The sequence below is a fragment of the Felis catus genome, chromosome B3 (genome assembly GCF_018350175.1).
Source record: "Felis catus isolate Fca126 chromosome B3, F.catus_Fca126_mat1.0, whole genome shotgun sequence".
In the NCBI taxonomy this organism is placed as follows: Eukaryota; Metazoa; Chordata; class Mammalia; order Carnivora; family Felidae; genus Felis; species Felis catus.
In genome coordinates this window covers 142,057,436-142,077,788 of record NC_058373.1, presented here as the reverse complement: position 1 = coordinate 142,077,788, position 20,353 = coordinate 142,057,436, and the positions used below count along the sequence as shown (strand labels likewise).

At 46.5% G+C, this 20,353-nt stretch overlaps 1 protein-coding gene across 3 annotated transcripts in view; it reads right to left on the bottom strand.

The window, feature by feature from the left end:
- Positions 1-17,487, bottom strand: part of EVL (Enah/Vasp-like) — a 149,975-nt gene extending 132,488 nt beyond the window's left edge. The window contains exon 1 of one of the 3 annotated variants that reach the window (XM_023256220.2): positions 17,250-17,487. In XM_023256220.2, the coding sequence (XP_023111988.2) occupies positions 17,250-17,254 (5 nt within the window). In that variant the 5' untranslated portion in view covers positions 17,255-17,487. Of the gene's footprint in view, positions 1-16,841; positions 16,975-17,249 lie in introns of those variants that run through there. The other 2 variants (XM_045060524.1, XM_019833629.2) reach the window with 2 other exon arrangements.
- Positions 17,488-20,353: the final 2,866 nt, after the last annotated feature.

Here is a 20,353-nt window from a genome sequence, read left to right as displayed (position 1 = left end):
CCTGTGCTCCGTGTCCTTGGGACCGAGCCGCATGTGCAGAAAGCCAGGTGTTCCACCCCCAGCCCAGGGCTGAGCACAGTCCGCTCCAGGAATCCGTGGTGAGTGATCAGCCCTCCGCGTGGCGCACCGTCTTGCGTCTCAGCACCGCGGCCTCGGACACTCTGAGGCACGTGGCTCTTTGCTCCTGCGAGGGACCGGCCGGTTCGTCTTTCCAGTGCTGCCCTTCTATCTGGGACTCTGTCTCTGATTCAGCGCGTCACTTACGGTTCTATTTCGTGTGGTGACACATATTGAGGCAAGCGTTCTCCTCCTTCCCAGCAAAGAAGTGTTTATCAATCTCAGCTGGCACAAGCGAGTGGTGCCAGCGGCACGTCTGATCTGTCTACGGGCACGCAGTCTCCAACGTGTGCTGCGCTCCCATTCTGTGTAAAGGGCTTCGTCTGTGCGCCAGGGCCCGTGATCACACCAGCAAGAGGATTTACATGTTTACATTGCTAAGAGGGATCCAGCGCGTCAGGGCTCAGTGGAAGGAAGGACCTCAAAAGGGATACTGCTAGTTAGAGACACATCATGAAAAACTGGAAGAACGGAGGACATTTAATTGAGATAAGACAAGACCTGGGGCGCCTGGGTGGCCCAGTCGGTTGAGCGTCCGACTGCAGCTCAGGTCATGATCTCACGGTTCTGAGATCGAGCCCTGTGTCGGGCTCTGTGCTGACAGTGCGGAGCCTGCTTGGGATTCTCTCTCTCCTCCTCTCTCTGCCCCTCGTCTGGGTGTGCGTGCTCTCCCTCCCTCCCTCCCTCTCTCTCTCAATAAATAAATAAGTAAATAAATAAGTAAATAAAGATTCACATTAACTAGAGTAAATTTAAAGTTTAAAAGTATTTTTTGGGGCACCTGGGTGGCTCAGTCAGTTAAGCATCTGACTTCAGCTCAGGTCATGATCTCATGGTTCATGGGTTTGAGCCCCGTGTTGGGCTCTGTGCTGACAGCTTGGAGCCTGGAGCCTGCTTCAGGATTCTCTGTCTCCCTCTCTCTCTGCCCCTACCCTGTTTGTGTGTGTGCTCTCTCTCTCTCTTTCCCCCCCCTCAAAAAAAAAAAAATAAACATCTTTTAACAAATATTTTTTGGGGTGTCTGAGTGACTCAGTCAGTTAAGCATCCGACTTTGGCTCAGGTCATGATCTCATGGTCTGTGAGTTCAAGCCCCACATTGGGGCTCTGTGCTGACAGCTCAGAGCCTGGAGCCTGCTTCGGATTCTGTGTCTCGCCCTCTCTCTTCACTCCTCCTCTGCTTGTGCACTCTCTCTCTCTCTCTCTCTCAAAAATAAACACTTAAAAACAGGTACTTTTAAAGAATGCATATTCACTGGGATTATATTTATGTTAAATATTTAACACCACCTTTATTGTGTAAAGTTACATCCACGAGTGTTTACCCTGCCTAACTCCATCAGAATGTCCACGTCTCTCAATGATAACAGCACAGTAAGATCCAAAGTGACCTTCAGGGGCTCTTCTCACTCACAGGTCACCATTCCAATTCCTCTCTTGTCCCAACCTCAAAGCTACCCAGGATGGGATTAAGCAGATGTTTACAACCACGCAAACACATGTGAGGGCAAGAAGCAGACACACCTGCTCACCACAGTCAAATCAGAAACGCCCTCGTGTGGAGTCGAGTCAGCCTCGAGCTGGGGTGGGGTGGCCACGATGAACAGGGAAAGGTACAACCCACCTTATTTCCTTAAACGTACTACTCTCGGGTCTTTTAAAATCCCAGTCGGATGATGTGTCTTTTCCAACTGTCTGTTTTCTCTTGCTTTGGGGCTATGTTTTCTCTTCTCAAAGATCCAATCGTTTCTGACATGAAATCTTGCCGATAACCCAAGACTCCTCCAGAGAGGACTTACTCTTGCTTCTAACAGGCAGGTAGGTCGGGGGTACGAACAAACCCAGGTCATCTGAAGATCATCAGGTACTGCGATACCCTCCAGTTTCTGAGAGGCCGGTGTCTCTCTGGTTCACCCTTGTCCCTAAGCAGAGACCGGAGGAAACCCTGGCACGTTTACTAGGGTTCCACACCCTTGGCCGGCTCCGACACCATTCTGCACCTCCCGAGCCCCGTGAATCTGCCTAACGCTCCAATCATCGTCACAGGTGACCATTTCAGCAGTCTCGGCAATGTGTCAAGGGGACAGATGGTGCCAAATGTCAGGCTTGCCATCTATCCCATCCTGAATCCCGCCTCTGCAAATCCTTCCGCCTGGTCGCCCTCCCACGTGTTCAATGGGGTTTCTTCCTTAACCTTTCACCTTCTCCTGTTCTCAGTTGGGTTAGCCCAAACAACCTGAAAAACCACTGCCAGAAGAACCCCCAAATCCAACAAATTTCACACAACCTGTTTAAAACTGAACCAGTTTTGAAATTTGAGTCTTTCCCAGGGGACTACCCCAAATCAAGACCGAAGGAAGCAATCTGGGCTGTGGGAAAACAGATTTGGAATTACTGTTGACTAACAGAAAACCAGACATCCTAATTAAAATAAAGCATTAATCAGAAGTAATGTCATCATGCATTGTAATCGAAAATCTGACTACTTTATGGCTGGGATCGAAGGTGTGAAGCGCCCGCCCAAAACGGAGATAGCTGTGACCTCGAAGGCTCAGAGCCTGGCACACAGCAGGCGCACGGGGAACGCACTTTGCCAGCACCTCGCCGCGTCCTTGCCCCTTCTCCCCTCGTCCTCTCCCACCCTCCCCCCTCCCCCAGGCGGGCTGGCCCCGAACACTGGCTGACACAGCCCAGCGATCCTACCGCAGAGTCTCAGGCTCACCCCTGCACTGTGCTTTCTGCCGTACCGAGCAGGGGGAGCTAGGGTCGAGATGACGACACTGGACGACACAGGAGTCAAGACAGCAAGTGCTCTTGCCCACGTCTGCCCGTAAGTAAAGGGGATGATGCGGACAGAGGAGAGTGGGGAAAAAACCAAAAACACCACACCTGCGCCTCATGCCCTTGTGAGCCCCAGGCAAGTGACCTCTGGGGTCTGTTTTCTCATCTGAGAAAGGAGGGACTCACATTATCATTTACTTACTATGTTTTGGGTCCACTGCTAGGTCCACTACAATGCCAAAAAAAAAAAAAAACCAGCCTTGCTCCTGACCTTGGGACTAGGTCACTACTTCTCAACTATGGGTGCACATTTAATAATAATAAAAATCTAATTTATTGTTTTAACGATAAAACAACACAACCACCTTACTCCAGATTGACAGAATCTCTGAGGTAGGGCCCCGGCACTGGAGGAGAGGTAGGGAAGAGGGTCTTTTCAAGTATTTCTGATACCCAGTGAGAGTTAAAAACCCTGAGACTTAGAGGATCTCTTTCTATAGTTTTACAAATGAGTATTTTTAACAGGTCAAAATCCTCCAAAACAGCTTGTGGTTTCATCGGTAATTTGGGGGGCGGATGACTAAGGGTAGGGGTTACCTTAACATGCTAACAATCCTACTCGGAAAAGTCATATTGCCTGTAAGGGACCTCTAGCCTCACTCATTATCTCTTGGATTCATATTCAAAAGCCACATGCATCATGTGATAAATGAGAATTCTCCCCAAGGGGCACACAGATGCCTGAACCATGCCATTCCAGATTTGTTCCTTGGAGTTAAAGTACTATTTCCCAAACTCTGGTCACTAGTGATTTTTGTCATGTCTATTTAATATGAGTGCTATTACATAATCTTTCTCTTTAAAACCAACGCATGAGGGGCACCTGAGTTAAGGGTCTGACCCTTGGTTTCAGCTCAGGCCATGATCTCATGTTTTGTGGGTTCAAGCCCCACACTGGGCTCCATGCTTATAGCATGGAGCCTGCTTGGAATTCTCTCTCTCTGCCCCTCCCCCGCTTGCTTGGGTGGGCACTCTCTCTCAAGAAAAAAAAACAAAAACCTTAAAGTCAACTCACTAGAACAACATGAGAGTCCTAGCCCTACTAAATATTAACACCTATTATAAAGCCTCTTTAGGGACTCCTGGGTGGCTCAGTCGGTTAAGCATCCGACTTTGGCTCAGGTCATGATCTCACAGCTTGTGAGTTCGAGCCCCATGTTGGGCTCTGTGCTGACAGCCCAGAGCCTGGAGCCTGCTTCAGATTCTGTGTCTCAGTCTCTCTGTCCCTCCCCCACTTGTGCTCTCTGTCTCTCAAAAATAAGTAAATAAAATAAAGTCTCCTGAATTAAAAATATTGGCACATGAATAATATAGACCAATGAAATATAACAGAAAATTGAGAAATAGGTCAGATTAGTTAAATACGACAAAAGACGGCATCTCAAAAACAATTGGAGGCGTCTCAAAACAGTGGGAGAAAACAGAACTTTTAATAAGTGGCACTGGGATAACTGAAAAACCAGACAGAAACGGATAAAATTGGATCCATTCCTCAAACCGTATATGGCATCACAAATGGGTCGGAGGTTAAAACATCTGGGCACAACAAAAAGAAAAGAAATTATACAAGTACTAGAAAAACACAGGCAAAGTCAACCTGGAAGTATAGGAAGCTTTCCAGCAATGACGGAAAATCAAGAAGCAACGAACGAGGAGATTAAAACAGTGAAATTGATTTACCTCCTATGTAGTAATAATAGTCACAAAACCCCGTGCAGGGGGCACGTCTTCCGGACCACTTCCACTCCTGCTTCACCTGTTTCTGATTCCCGCCACCACCGACCTGCCTCCGGGTCCCTGCTCCAGCGGCTGCCACAGGGGCCCTCCAGGGGAACACCTCCAGGTGCAGGGCGACGAAGGCCCCCGGGGCAATCCTCTGTCAAAGGAGGACGGCAGCTGCTGGGTATGCGCTGCTCCCTTTCTCCCCACGAGTATGAGTCCTGGGCGGCCTAGAGCAATGGCCTCATCAGGACCGAATGCCGGTCCTGGCTCTTCCTCCTTCCACTGCACTGCCCTGTCCTTCTTCCGGCCCCCAGAGGGGACACTCCCTCCAAAGCTCCTCTCACACGGCCTTTGCCTCAGACGCAGCCTTCTGGGGAACCCGGTTAGGATACCACGGATGGGATGCACTGTTTTTCTAATGTGTATAAAAATACTTAATTATTAATATTTAAAAAGCACACATCAGGAGAAGCAGCGGAACTCTCTACTCCTTAATTGCAGGCCGTGAATAGTAACTTTCTTAAAAAAGGGACCAAGAGAGGAACTTTACAAGGATGCTACCCGACAAACACTACATCAGCCAGGTGGCCAAGGTCAACATCAACAGTCATAAATCATGTTGCTAGTAGGTATCCTCTATATGAAGTGATGAAAAGGGCACCGTATCTCTGTCACCCTCCTCCCCAGAGCTGACAACCTCACTCTAATCGCAAGAAAAACACGAGACAAATTCCATCAGAGGGGCCATCCTACAATCCTAACCAATATTCCTCAAAATAGTCAAGGTCATCAAAAATAAGGAAAGTCTGGAAAACTATTAAGAGGAGTTAAAGCAGGTACAACAACAAAATGTAATGTGGTGTCCTGGATGGGACCCTGGAACAGAAAAAGGACACAAGGTAAAAACAAGGAAACTTGACGAGTGGACTCTGGCTAATAAGAATATCAATATTCACTCATTGAGTGTAACAAATGTCCCCAAAATGTAAGATGTTAATAACAGAGGGAGAAATTGTATACATGTGTTTAGGGCATATGGGAACTCTCTGTATTATCTGCTCAGTTTTTCTCTAAATCTGAACTTGTTCTAAAATATAAAGTCCATTAATAGAAAGAAAAAAAAAAGATTTTGAGAAAGCATCCCTCCATCTCTGGCAATGGGATCTGCATTTTGGAAGAACACACACAAGCGTTTCCCAGGCACAGCAAAGATTGAGAAACATCCAGAACACTAAGAGTTACAGTCCATAATGTCCTTACAAAGAAATAACGGGACGAAAAATCCTTCCACACATCAACAGATAAATACGTCCCGCTGCAGCAGTATGGAAACAACAGACTAATGTACTGTCACCCCAGCAGTGCACTAATTCATTATTCACGTAACAAAACAGCTCTCATTTGGATGCCAGCTTCTACGGTTTGGGGGTGGCTGCCTAGAATGTTGTTCTTGGAAGGACTCAGGGCAAGCTGGAATGAATGTCATGATTTTCCCATCCGTTTAAGGTCTTGATGGCCACATCAATATTTATCAAGCATTTACCAAGTGCCAGGCACAGTGCTAGGCTCCAGGGATCCAACCGAGATCAAAATAAGCATAATCCTTTATGAAACATAAGAGAAAAAAATGTAAGTAATTAAAAATAGAAAGAGTTATGGAAAAGGAAATATGGGATGCCACAGAGGCAAATAGCAAGAAAGGGCCCTTGGCCAGGGGAGGGGTCAAGGATTCACTCCTGGAGGAAGTGGTGTTTAAACTAAGATTTGGGGGCACCTGGATGCCTCAGTCAGTAAAGCATCTGACTCTTGATCACGGCTCAGGTCATGATCTCACAATTCATGAGTTCAAGCCCCACATCGGGCTCTGTGCTGACAGCATGGAGCCTGCTTGGAATTGTGTCTCTCCCTCTCTCTGCCTCTCCCACACACAAGTGTGCCCCCTCTCTCTCTCTCTCTCTCTCTCAAAATAAATAAATAAACTTTAAAAAAATAAACTAGGATCTGAAGGCTTGGAAGTTAGCAAGGTGAAAGGGAAAAGGAAGTAGACTTTGGTCCACTGGGGAGTTAGTCTGTCAGATCTTTTCTGATTTAGCATCCTTTGAGAGAGAACAGAGGAAAAAAGAGCAGAGCAACAGACACAGCTGCACAAAGAGAGCCCAGTGGAGGGCAGAAGCCAGAGACTGTTTACAGGTTCCAGAAGCTTTTACAGAAGGGCCCCAGGTCAAGCTATCACAAGGGAGAAAGGACTGGAGGAGGTGTGTAAGAGGCTTCCAAAAGCACACTCATAAGGTAAGCTGTCCACTGTCTCTAAGATCCCCAGAAAACGTCTTTAGAGCTCTACAGAGGCGTGTCGGTGCTACTCCAGCACGACAGGCACGCAACGGCTCGTGTGCCCTTTCTGCCACGGCTTCTGTGAATCTCACAGCTAAACGTGCTCAACTGTAGTAACTATTTCTTAATATGAGTTTTCTGGTACGGTGACCTCTTCTTCCCCAAAACAACCTGCCTCCTTATTGTCTTTATTTTAACGGTTCTCTTCTGTATCATTTATAACTTTTAGAGAAGTTGAAGCATCAATAGCAACTGTGGCTTCTGAACCAAAAAATGACCGCTGATGGTAGATGAGTTGGACAGTGATTGATAAAGGACAGAATATTTGAAATCAGAATTGTTCCAGATGGTTTCAGGGTTTCTCTTCTTGTAGACATAACAAATTGCAGTGGGGAGGTAGATAACTAACGTTTGTTGAACACCATAGGCTAAGAACTTCTGCATTTTCATTTGGTCCTCACAAAACCCTCTGCAGGAAGTGGAATTATTCTCATTATATATGGGAGAAAAATTGAGGCTTACGAGGGTTAAGGAATTTGCTCAGTCAGGTTAAGGAGTGGCTCTGGGGCAGAAACAGATCTGACTCTATAAACCCAGGGTGCTTGGAATACAGGGGGCAAAATGTGGCGTATCACAACAGTTTTTAAGAGAGTTTATTCATATTCTGCTATTAACCCCAAACTGAGAGGTCTTTCACACAGCCTCGAAGACAAAGACACAGTCCACCTTTAGACCCAGCAGCTATTAGAGGACTCAGGAACAGGGCTCCCCCCACTGGTCAGCCCATGGAACCACACCATTTACTTCTGATTGTTTTTCTAGGCCTTGGCTTTTTGGAGGGAATCTCCAAGCTAAGGAGGACAGGATTAAACTTCCTTTCATTAGCTTTATCTCTTTCTTTTCTCTTTTTTTTTTTTTTAATTTTTTAACGTTTATTTATTTTTGAGACAGAGAGAGACAGAGAGGGAGACACAGAATCTGAAACAGGCTCCAGGCTCTGAGCTGTCAGCACAGAGCCTGACGCGGGGCTCGAACTCACGGACTATGAAATCATGACCTGAGCCGAAGTCGGCCGCTTAACCGACTAAGCCACCCAGGCGCCCCTCTTTTCTCTTTTTTAAAATTAACATTCTGATGTGTATCAATAGCCTTAAAAATGTGTATACCCTCTGATGCCAGTAAATAATGCCATTTTACTAATTTATCTTAAGGAAATAACCAAAGGTGTACCCCAAGAATTTTGTGCATTTACCATTGTGTTGTTTACAATGATGAAATCCTAAAATCAAGCTAACTGTCCCCAAATTGGGTACTAATAAATAAATTATGGCATACCATGATATTATTCAGGTTTTTAAAATATTTTCAAAGAATATTTAACGAGGGGGTAACTCATGCATGTTAAATGTAAACTATCCAAAATAAATACACAGTACAATATCAATTTTGTGAAAACGTTCTCTTAAACACATAAAGGAACTACGGCCCACGTTTAATGTGGTTTTCTTCCCTGGACAGTAGGATCAATGCTGGTTTGTACTGTCTGTCCTCTCTACTTTCCTATGTTTTCAAATTTTCCACATGTAATATGTACCGTTTAAATCAGGAAGAAGTTATTTTTTCAAAAAGAAAGAGAAAATTTCCACTAGAAATTGTTTCTATGAGGATCTTCTTTTGGGGTAGGAAAGAGAAAACCTCTACTTAGAATTGTTTGCTCAGGGGACCTTCCCATCCCCACACCGATGTCAGGGGGAGGAACTCTCCATTCGCATGTCACTATAGCACTTATGACAGTCACTTAACAACTCAGAGTCATCGTCAAGCTTATAACCTACTACAAAGTTCAAATTTGGGTGGTATATGGATTCCCTTTAAAGGGAAACTGGTTTATTTTCCTGCAGCTTATTTATGTACAATTACAAATCTAAGGTTAAATCTATGATGTTGATGAAACTAGACAGAAACAAAACTACCAAACCAGCAAAATTCAAAATGACAGTACTTTAACAAAAGGATGATGTCGCTCATATTAAAAATCATTGTCAACCCACAACTATACGGTCAATTAATCTTCAACAAAGCAGGAAAGAATATCCAACGGGGAAAAAGACAGTTTCTTCAACAAATGATGCTGGGAAAACTGGACAGCAACATGCAGAACAATGAGCCTGGACCACTTTCTTACACTGTACACAAAAGTAAACTCAAAATGGATTAAAGACCTAAATGGGAGGCAGGAAACCATCAAAATAGAGGAGAACACAGGCAGTAACCTCTTTGACCTTGGCTGTAGCAACTTCTTACTAGAATCATCACTGGAGGCAAGGGAGACAAAAGAAAAAATAAACTATTGGGACTTCATCAAAATAAAAAGTTTATGCACAGCAACGGAAATAATCAACAAAATTAAAGGGAACCTACAGAATGGAAGAAGAGATTTGCAGGTGACATATCTGATAAAGAGTTCATACCCAAAATATATAAATAACTTATAAAACTCAACACCCAAAAAACAAATAATCCAACTAAAAAACAGGCAGGGGCACCTGAGTGGCTCAGTCAGTTAAACATCTGACTCAGGTCATGATCTCATGGTTCGTGGGTTCAAGCCCCACGTCAGGCTCTGTGCTGACAGCTGGAGCCTGGAGCCTGCTTTGGATTCTGCGTCTCCCTCTCTCTCTGCCCCTCCCCACTTGAGTTCTATCCCTCTCTCTCAAAAACAAATAAACATTAAAAAAAAAATAACAAAAAACAGGCAGTAGACACGAAAAGACACTTTTCCAAAGAAGACATACAGATGGGCAACAGACACGCGAAAAGATGCTCAACACCACACATCATCAGAGAAACACAAATCAAAACTACAGTGAGTTATCACTTCACACCTGTCAGAATGCCTAAAATCAACAACACGAGAAACGAGCGCTGGTGAGGACGCAGAGAAAGGGGAACTCTCGTGCACTGTTGGTGGGAATGCAAACTGGTGCAGCCACTCTGGAAAACAGTATGGAGGTTCCTCAAAAAGTTAAAAATAGAACTACCCTACAACCTAGCAATTGCACTACTAGGTATTTACCCAAAGAATACAAAAACACTAATTCAAAGGGATACATGCACCCCGATGTTTAGAGCAGCACTATCTACAACAGCCAAATTATGGAAACAGCCCAAATGTCCACTGACTGATGAATGGATAAAGATACCGTACGTATATTAAATGGAGTATTACTCAGCCATAAAAAGGAATGGAATCCTGGCACTTGCAACAACATGGATGGAGCTAGAGAATGTTATGCTAAGTGAAATAAGTCAGAGGAAGACAAATCCCATATGATTTCACTCAGATGTAGAATGTGAGAAATAAAACAAAGGGGAAAAGAGAGAGAGGCAAACCAAGAAACAGATTCTTTTCTTTTTTTAGTGTTTACTTAGTTTTGAGAGAGAGAGGGAGACAGAGAGTCAGAGCGTAAGCAGGGGAGGGGCAGAGAGAGAGGGAGACATAGAATCTGAAGCAGGCTCCAGGCTCCGAGCTGTCAGCACAGAGCCCCATGTGGGGCTCGAACTCACGAACCTCGAGATCGTGACCTCAGCCGAAATCGGGACGCCTAACCTATGGAGCCACCCAGGCACTCCCCAAGAAACAGACTCTTAACTAGAGCTAGCACATTGGTGGTTACCAAAGGGGAGGAGTGTGGGGAAGAGGGGATAAACAGGTGATGGGGATTAAGGAGCACACTTGTGATGAGCACCAGGCATTGTATGGAAGTGCTGAATCACTCAACTGTGCACTTGAAACGAATATTACATTGTACGTTAACTTGAATTTACAATGAAAGAAAATAGAGTAACAGAAAAGAACTGGGAGAACATAAAAGCCACTGGGATTCACGGTGACGTCATCAGCTTGGGAAATCACTAGTGAAAGCTACCAGAACCACTTCCATACATGTCTCACACAAAGAACACTGGAATATGGCTGGCTTGAATGAGTATTTTCTGAAACAGGTTTCCAAACTGCTGTGTATTCTTTGACAAATTATTGACATTAAAACTTCCATGAAAAGTACAACTCAAAATAAAAACAAAACCATCTACAACGTCAGTAAGTTAGTGGCACTGGCCTAAAAACTGGCAAACAGAGCAACAGAGGAGATCCTAGGAAAATACACAGAAAATACCCTCACATATAGCTGGTCTCCCTGACATGACTTGCAATGACTTGGAGAAATGCTTTCCTGCCCCCCTTCTGCAGCACTGCATTCAGAAATGTACTTGGACCCAAATGGGTGAGCTAGTGCAGGCCAACAGTGATTAATAAGGACTCTGTTCATGCCTGTGTATCTTGCACTGTGCCCTATAACCGCACTGCACTCCGTATAACTCCAAGATTGATCAAGTGCCCTTGGCCCAGATGAGGTGGTTCCTTGGTACAAAACCAGACCCGCAGGATGCCAGACCGGCCATGCCTTATGTACACAAGGCTGGCCCTGTTGGGACCGTGGGTGGTCCTCCTTCAGGTGTTACTGGCTGCAACAGACACCCCTGAAGACAATGTTGAGATCCAGATGTCAGTACCGCCATCCACTTAGAAAACATTCCTGATATCTCTGCCATGTATCTACTGACAGAGTCAAGTATATAATCAGTGATTTTGAAAAAAAAGTAATCTTGATCGTCACCCCATATTCCAGACAATTTGAAGGATGACTTTTTTTAGATTTACATATAAAACAGAAAAACAACTTAAATACTTATCAAACTTCTAGAAGAACGATTTCTTAAATATAAGAAATGACAGAAAAGCCATGAAGAAAATGACTTATTGACATAAAAATCTTAATCTTATATGTGTGTGTATATATATATATATATATATATATATATATATACATATACACATATATACACATGTATATATGTATAAAAATAAAAGGCAGATAGGGAAAATATTCAGATAAATGACTCAACAGATAAATGACTAAAGTATATAAAGAGAAATACAGTAGTCTGTTGGGGGGGGGTTGGTTGGTTGGTTGTAAGTAGAAAAGGATACAGAATGAATCTAGTAAATGTCTAGAAATCATTTAGGGACAGGGACTACTGGGAGGGAAGATCTGGTTCTTTTCACCCACTTACCCATATAATCCAACACCAGGCAACATTAAGCCCTCAAAAACTGACTCTGAATTAAGACATGAAAATACATAAGGTCTGTTAGGAAAAGGGGAGAATTCAGGCAATACCCTATAAAATAAAATTTAAAAAATCACTCAGATACAGCCTTAATTATCCAAGGAATTTGATTCAACAGGACTTTTCCCCTAAAATATGTGAAAAATATGTGCCTCAAACGTTCAGTTTATTCATGAGAATCCAGCCCTATGCCTTAGGCACTTTTTTAAAAAGATTTTTTAAATGTGTTTTATTTACTTTGAGGGGGTGGGCAGAGAGAGGGAGAGAGAGAATCCCAAGCAGGCTCCATGCCGTCAGCGCAGAGCCTGAAGCGGGGCTTGAACCCTGCAGGCAGTGAGATCACGACCTGAGCTGAAATCAAGAGTCAGACGCTTAACCCACTAAGCCACCCAGGTGCCCCTAGACACTTCTTAAAAGGGCTGGTTTGTAGACTACCTTGCAGACCTTTATGAACAGATCACATCTCTACACTCCCGTGAGGTTATCTAGCAAGAAAAATCATGTGTTATGCCCACTGAAAAAAAACTCAGGATTGAACAAAAAGCAAAGTGTTTTTCATGGATGAACCAGGTTGTTTATAACTATCCCAATCATTTGTCTGAGTTGACAAGGAAGGTAAGGAACAGACCTCATTTAGGCCTTCTGCAAAAGCCACATCCTTGAGGTACATGTCAACATACGTAAATCAGTGCTTAACTATAAACAGCCAGTGACAGAGAACCATGGTAAACTGTCAGCAGCATTAAAAAAATTTTTTTTAATGTTTATTTTTGACAGAGAGAGAGACAGAGCATGAGCAGGGGAAGGGCAGAGAGAGAGGAAGACGCGGAATCCAAAGCAGGCTCTGGGCTCTGAGCTGTCCGCACAGGGCCCGATGCAGGGCTCGAACTCACAGACCACGAGATCTTGACCTGAGCTGAAGTCAGACGCTCAACCGACTGAGCCACCTAGGTGCCCCAACTGTCAACAGCATTTAAAAAAAATCTGTGTAAAAACCAGACAACTTAAAAAAAAAGAATAACCGAATGCCTCATTTTGGAAAAGCCACTTACAAACTTCCATTCCTATAGCTGTGCCTTGTTACAGTTGATCCAAAAGAACAGGGTCAGAGAAGGCTAGTATGCTATTGTTGATCAAAAGATTAAATGTTCTATTCAAGAGGAGCAGATAAAGGGTAATTTTTACCAAATAAACAAGGAAATCAAAACAGGAGAAAGGAAGAAACATGGACAAAAGAGAAGAAAGCATCTGCTTCCAAAATCCTTTGCATCATAGTAATGATCTGAACTTAACTACAATTTTTTCAATTAATTATATATTCAAAGGAAATAAAAATATATTCTTAAGATTATCTTGATTCTAAGAGCATTTCAGAAACCATGACAATCTAACATAGTTGACAGCTATAAGAAAATAGCTGTTATTCTCTCCAGCTTCTGGGGCCTGCTATAGCTTAAATTTCCTGCAGAACTGAATACTGACTCAAACTACCCCCAACGTGCATGCATGAGGGGCTTTTACTGCCAGTAACCGGGGACCAAGTAAATCAGAACAATCTCCAGCTAAAGAGAACCAGAAACACAGAGAAAAAATACACTAAATATCTGCTTGGAGGCCTGAGGGAAGAAGACACATCAGAGACTCAGGGAAGTGAGCTCAGTATTTAGGGCTACTTTTCTCTAGGGGTGTTTGCCAATTCTAAAGGGAGTGTTAGGGGGCGCGTGGGTGGCTCAGTGCATTGAGCATCAGACTTCAGCTCAGGTCATGATCTCATGGTTCATGGGTTCAAGCCCCGTGTCGGGCTCTGTGCTGACAGCTCACAGCCTGGAGCCTGCTTCCGTTTCTGTGTCTCCCTCTCTCTCCGCCCCTTCCCTGTTTGCTCCCAGTGTCTGTGTGTCTGTCTCTCTCTCTCTCAAAAATAATAAACAATAAAAAAAATAAAAAAGAAACAGCTCAATCCCTGATATGGCACTGAAGTGACTCCAGATCCTAAGCGCCCCATTTGCCTGACAAAAGCAAATGTGAATTAATCTCTGGCAGAGGAAAATGTCATCTTAGATCTCAAATTATTTCTACAAACAATTATGCAAATTCAATATCCAGCACAAAATTAAAAAAAGAAAACAACAAAAACTAGGCACATAAGGAGATAAGACAGAATGAATGAAAACCAAGAGAAAACAGACATTGGAAATGACTCACATATAGTGCCATGATCAGACAAGCTTTAAGATAATTATGCATACCATATCCAAAAGACAAGATCGATAATTTTGGCAGATAATGGTAAACTATAAAAAGCAAAGCAAATGCAAATTAAAGAATCAAAAAATACAGAACTGAAATGAAAAACTCAACTGAGGGGTACCCACCTGGCTAGGTCAGTACAGCATGTGACTCTTGATCTCAGGGTCATGAGTTTGGCCCCATATTGGGTGTAAAAAAACAAAGAAAACAAAAACAAAACCTCAATTGATAGGTTTAATAGATCATTTACAGAAGAAAAAAGGTAAGTGAGGAGATATCCAGAATGAAGGACAGACCGTCAGAAAGGAAATACAGAAGAAAGATTAAGAGGCAGAATATCCAGTGAATGATCTAACATGTATTAACTACAGTTCCAGAAAGAAAGGTGAGACAGAATGGGGCAAAAGCAATATTTGAAGTACTAATGGCTGATGGCTTCCAAAACTAAAGAAAGATTCTGGGTCACAGGTTCAAGAAGCCCTAAGCACCCCTATTATAATTAAAAAACAAATCAACCAGGGACAGCAATGAGAAACCAAAGACAAAGAGAACATTTTAAAAGTATCCAGAGAAAAACACTACTTTCAAAGGAATGACAGACTGACATGTGGCTTCACAACAGAAAAAATCCAAGTCAGAAATAATGAAATAGATTTGAAATGCTAAAAGGAAACACTGGCAAACCAAGAATTCTGTAAGTACTGAGAAGACCCTTCGCGATGGAGGAAAATGTTCTAAAATTGGATGTGGCCAGGGTGCACGGATGGCTCAGCTGATAGAGCCTCTGGCTTTGGCTCAGGTCAAGATCTCTTGGTTCGTGGGTTCGAGCCCCGCATCGGGCTAACTACTGTTGCTACAGAGCCCACTTTGGCTCTTCTGTCCCTCTCTCTCTCTCTCTGTCCCTCCCCCCCCCGCCCCTCTCCCGCACTCTCAAAAGTAAACAAACATTAAAAAATAAATAAAATTAGATTGTGGTAATAGTTGCGGAACTCTGTGAAAATACCAGAAACTCCTGAACTGTATACTTTATTTTTTTTTAAGTTTATTTATTTATTTTGAGAGAGAGAGAGAGAGAGAGACAGCGTGCGCATGAAAGAGAATCCCAAGCAGGCTAGGCATGAATGCAGAGCGTGACTTGGGGTCAATCTCACGAACTGTGCGATCATGACCTGAGACAAAATCAAGAATCAGATGCTTAACTGACTAAGCCACCCAGGTGCCCCTGAACTGTATATTTTAAATGAGCACATTTTATGGTGTGTGAATTGTATCTCAATCAAGCTGGCTTTTTTTTTTTAATGCAGGTAAATAATAACATTTGCAAACACACACTGTAAGAATCTGTCACCCCAGACCTACATTAAAGAATACTAAAGAGTATTTTTCAGGTGAAGAATGGCCCCAAATGGAAGACTGGAAGGTGACAAAGAAGCCACTGAAGAGCTATGGGGAAAGGATGCCTTTTCTGATAATCAGTGCTGAATAAACGGTGCTATTAAAATGAAATTAGTCCCTTTTCCAGAAGCAAATCAATTCCACAAGTTACACACACACACACACACACACACACACACACACGCACAAAGTTACACAAAAACAAATTCCAAGTGGCCTGTAGATCTTAATTTGAAACGCAAAATCCTAAGATTTCTGCAAGATGTTGTAAGAAACTATCTTCTTGACTTTGGAAAAGAATTACAAATTAGGGGAGAAAAGACATGTAAGCCCCAAAGAAAACTGGGCAACACACCTGAACAGGCCCATCGTAAAAAAGGATTCCAAATAAACATGAAAAGATGTTCACCCTCATCAGCTCGCAGGAAACTACGATTTAAAACCACAACAGGATACCACTTCAGACCCACCAGGATGGCTAAAGTTTAAGACCGACAATACCCAGTGCTGGCAAGCAAGGATGTGGAGCTCAAGAACTCCCATACACTTGCTGGTACGACTGTAGATTGGTCAAACCCTTTGGAAACTCGGTGTTTATTAAATTTGAAGAGCTGCCTGTTTCTTGACCTAAAAATTCCACTGCCAGGCATATACCCAACAGAAATTAGTGCACCGGGAAACATACAAGAGTATTCGTAATAGCCAAAAGGTAGAAATAATCGAAACGTCTCCCAACAGTGCAATGGATAAACTGTGGTACAGTCACGCAACAGAAATCTACAGGTCAGCAAAAAATGGGTGAATCTCAACAACTTGAGCGAAGGAAGCCAGACACAAAAGAACGTGTACTGTATTGTTTCGTTTACGTCAAGTTCACGAAACAAGCAAGAGGAAACTACAGACACCGGAGGTGGTATACGATCTGTGCTCAGAAGGTAAAATTACACAGAAAAAAACGGCAAGGAAGTGATGACCCCTACAAGTCGGGGCTGGGTTACCTCGGGAGGAATTCCGGGCTCGTGGGCGCCGGCAGCGTTCCAGTTCTCGGCCTGACACCCAGCACAGCCCTGGCTGGGTGGTACATCAGGGAGGGGTGGTTTGGGGTCCTGCACTTTCCGGGAGAAGACAGGGACAGGGGCCGAAGGAGGGGGGTGGGTGAAGGACACGACCGCCCCGCCCAGGAGCGCGGCCGGGGATGGCGAGAGGGCGTCCGGGGGACCCGCCCGGGAGAGGAGGCCGAGCGCCCGCCCCCCTGGCCCCGCAGGTGCCCCCCGCCCCCTCCGCACGCCGCCCCCGCCGTCGCCCCCGCCCCGCCCGCCGTCCTCGACGCCCCCACGCCGCTCCCGAGGCTGCCCCGCCGCCGCCCGCCGGGTCCTCTCCCCGCCGCGCCGCCCCGCCCGACTCACCTCATTGTCGCTGCCAGGGCGGGCGCGCGGGGCCGGGGGGCGCGGCGCGGGGCGCGGGGCGTTAGCGGGGGAGCCGGCCCCGGGCGCGGCGGCTCCGCGTCTCGCTGGGCTGCGGGGGGCAGCGGGGGCGCATCTTCTCGGGGCGGGCGTCCGGGCCGCTAGCTGCGGGGACGGGCTGCGGCGGCGGCGCCTGACAGCTGGGCCCCGGCCCCTGCCATCTTGGCGGGCGCGTGCCCGGGCCGGCGTGTGCGCGCGCCGCCGGGGGCAGGGCGGGCCGAGGAGGGGAGGGGGCGTGCGCGCGCCCCGCCGAGACTCAGGGCGCCGGCCCGCGCGGGCGGCTCGGGGTCCGCGGAGGGGCAGGCGAGGGGGGCGGCGCGCGCGGCCGAGCTGCGCCGCGAGCCGAGACTGAGGGGGCGTCCCTCCGCCGGCCGAGGAGAGTGCGCGCGCGGTGCGTCCCTCCGCCCCCGGCCGCCGAGGGGGAGAGCGCGCGCGCGGCGGCCCGAGCCCGACACAAAAGGCGCGGGGCCCCACCGCCCGCGCCTCCGGGAGCGCTAAAAGAGGGGCTCGGAGAGGCGGGGCGGAACTGCAAGGGGCGGGGCGGAGCTGAGAGGGGCGGGGCTTCTTCGGAAGGACGAAGAGCGAGGGGCGGGGCGGGGCTTCGGGGGACTGGGCTGTAGGGGACGGGGCTTCAGGGGAAGGACGAGACGCGGGGGGCGGGGTTAGAACGGAGGGCGACCAGTGAGGGGCGGAGCCTTTAGGGTGAAGCGGAGCCATGGGCGGGGCGGGATGCTAGGCGGGCACCTGGAGCGCAGAGCCCCTCCCCTCGCGGGGCGCCCCCGACATCCACAGGGGTGGCTTAGGGCGCTGGCGACCGTGCCCGGTGACCCGAGGATTCCAACTACCCCTGCGGTGCGCCCCACCTGCTCGGACAGGGATCCGAGGGGCGTCGAGGTCACCCACCACAGATCCCTCTTTTTGTAACTAGCCAGGTCTGGCACCGGGAGTCGTAGCTTTGGGATTATATCAGCCCCTGGGGGACCTCCCCTAGTCCCATCAGGCACCCCAAAAACCACAGCCTGTGAAAAATCACATCGGCCATACAGCACGAAGTAGGTGCTCCAGGTTTTCTCGGTTGTTAAATTCTCATCCTTCCGAAAGGTTACCGATCCTCATTGCTGGCTGGAAACCTTCGGGGTTCCATTCCTGCCCTACCCAAGTGGACACAGTTCGTCGTGCTTCCTCGGCATTGCCACTAATGCTCCCTTTCCTGTCTGTCACAGTAACATCAAAATCATATCTACCTTCTTTAAAATTGGGTCGAAACGAAAGCATATCAAGTGTTTGGAGGAGTCTGGCATTTGGTAGGAGGACTGTGAAGGGTCGCTGTTTTACTCCCGGTCCAGACGGAGAGTCTTTGTGAATTGCGTGGTTTTGCCCAAGGTATCATACGGAAGTGGTGGAGCCAGTCCCCAAGCCAAGGTTTTTCTGAGTCAAAATCCCAGCGCGCATTCATTCTACTTTACTGGGCTTGAACCTGCTTCTCCCTGGTTGCAGGTGGGTCTCTAGGTGCTTCTTTCCCTCCCAACCTCTGCCCCGCCCCCGCCATCCACTCATCAGGAGTTCCTTACTGACGGGTTGCCACATTTTCACTTTCTTTCTATTTGTTTGAGCTGGAGTCTTAAGGCTCAAAAAGGCTTGTTGGCCCCCTACATGCCGATTAACAGGTCCAGAAGGTTTCCACTCCTTCTAACCCTATTTGTCCTTTTCTTCAAGGCTGGCTCTCTGCTACAGAAGAGACTTGTTAGACAAGTAAAAATTACTAAAATGGACAAGCCCCAGGGCACCTGGAGATGCCTCTGTAGAGGCAGCATGACCCTTGGTCAGTGTGTATCTGCTGTGAGAGAACACCACCCCTGCCCCTTGGGATATTGGCCTGTTTGTTCCCAGTTTGGTTTATTTTATTTTTTTAAGTCTATCGATTTATGGGGGGGGGGGGGGGGGGAGGGGCAGAGAGAGGGAGAGAGGGAATCCCAAGCAGGATCCACACTGTCAGTGCAAAGCCTGACTTGAGGCTCGTTCCCACAAACCACACGATCATGACCTGAATTGAAATCAAGAGTTGGACGCTTGACTGACTGAGCCACCCAGGCGCCCTCCACTTGGTTTATTGAAGCACGTGGCCCATTCAGACCTCCCTGCCGCTTTAGAGTCTGACAGGCTGTTACTATCCTGTAATTGGATAAGGCTCACGGGGCCATGTTGATAGTGGATTTACTGTAGAACATTGGCACCAAAGGTGAGGGGCACACACCCCCTGCCAACCTTTCCTGCTAACTCCCGGTATTCTGGAACAATAAAGAAAGGAGGACCAGAGAATATTGATGCCTTCTCTTAGTAGAGGGGGTGTGGAATGCCGAGAAAGCAAAAGGGGTTCAACATCATTCAGTGAAATCACCAAACCAGCTGGGTTGGGCTCCTGGTGAGATAGTTTCTTGGATCCAGGGTTTGTTCCTCAGAGGGCTTCGTGAGCAGCTGGAAGGGCTGAGAAGAAGCTGAGCCCTGCTTCTCCATGAATAGGCGTTGGTCTTACCTACCCAGCCCAGGACGCTTGGGAAGGAGATCTTCACGTGTTGCTGTTCTGCCAGCAGTGTAGACCTCTCGGAGCCTCCCTTTCTCACCCCACAGATGGGACTCCTACATCCTTGTAGGCACTGCTGAAAACAGCTCGACGTAGGCTCCGGAAAAGATCCTTTCCCTCTCCCCTAGCAGCCTCACTCTTGCCTCTCCTTCCCTCCCCCTAGTTTTTGAAATCAGTCTACTTAGCATGTTTCCCGTTTACTAAAAAAGCCTTTATTCCTTAAAGGTACATGAATTCATGTCTTACATTCTTCTGATAAGAAGAAAATCAACCCTTTTGACATGTATGACGCCCTGCCCCAAATAATTTGTCTCTGGAGGTCACCCTTACTTGGATTTGAAAAGATCGCTTCCCAAAGTCAATGATTTTATGACGCCTGATGTGTGTGGGTGCAGGACACGTAGCCAGGCTGATTACCCCATGAGTCAACTTGGAGGCCCTCCTGGACTGGTTTTCCCATTCATGG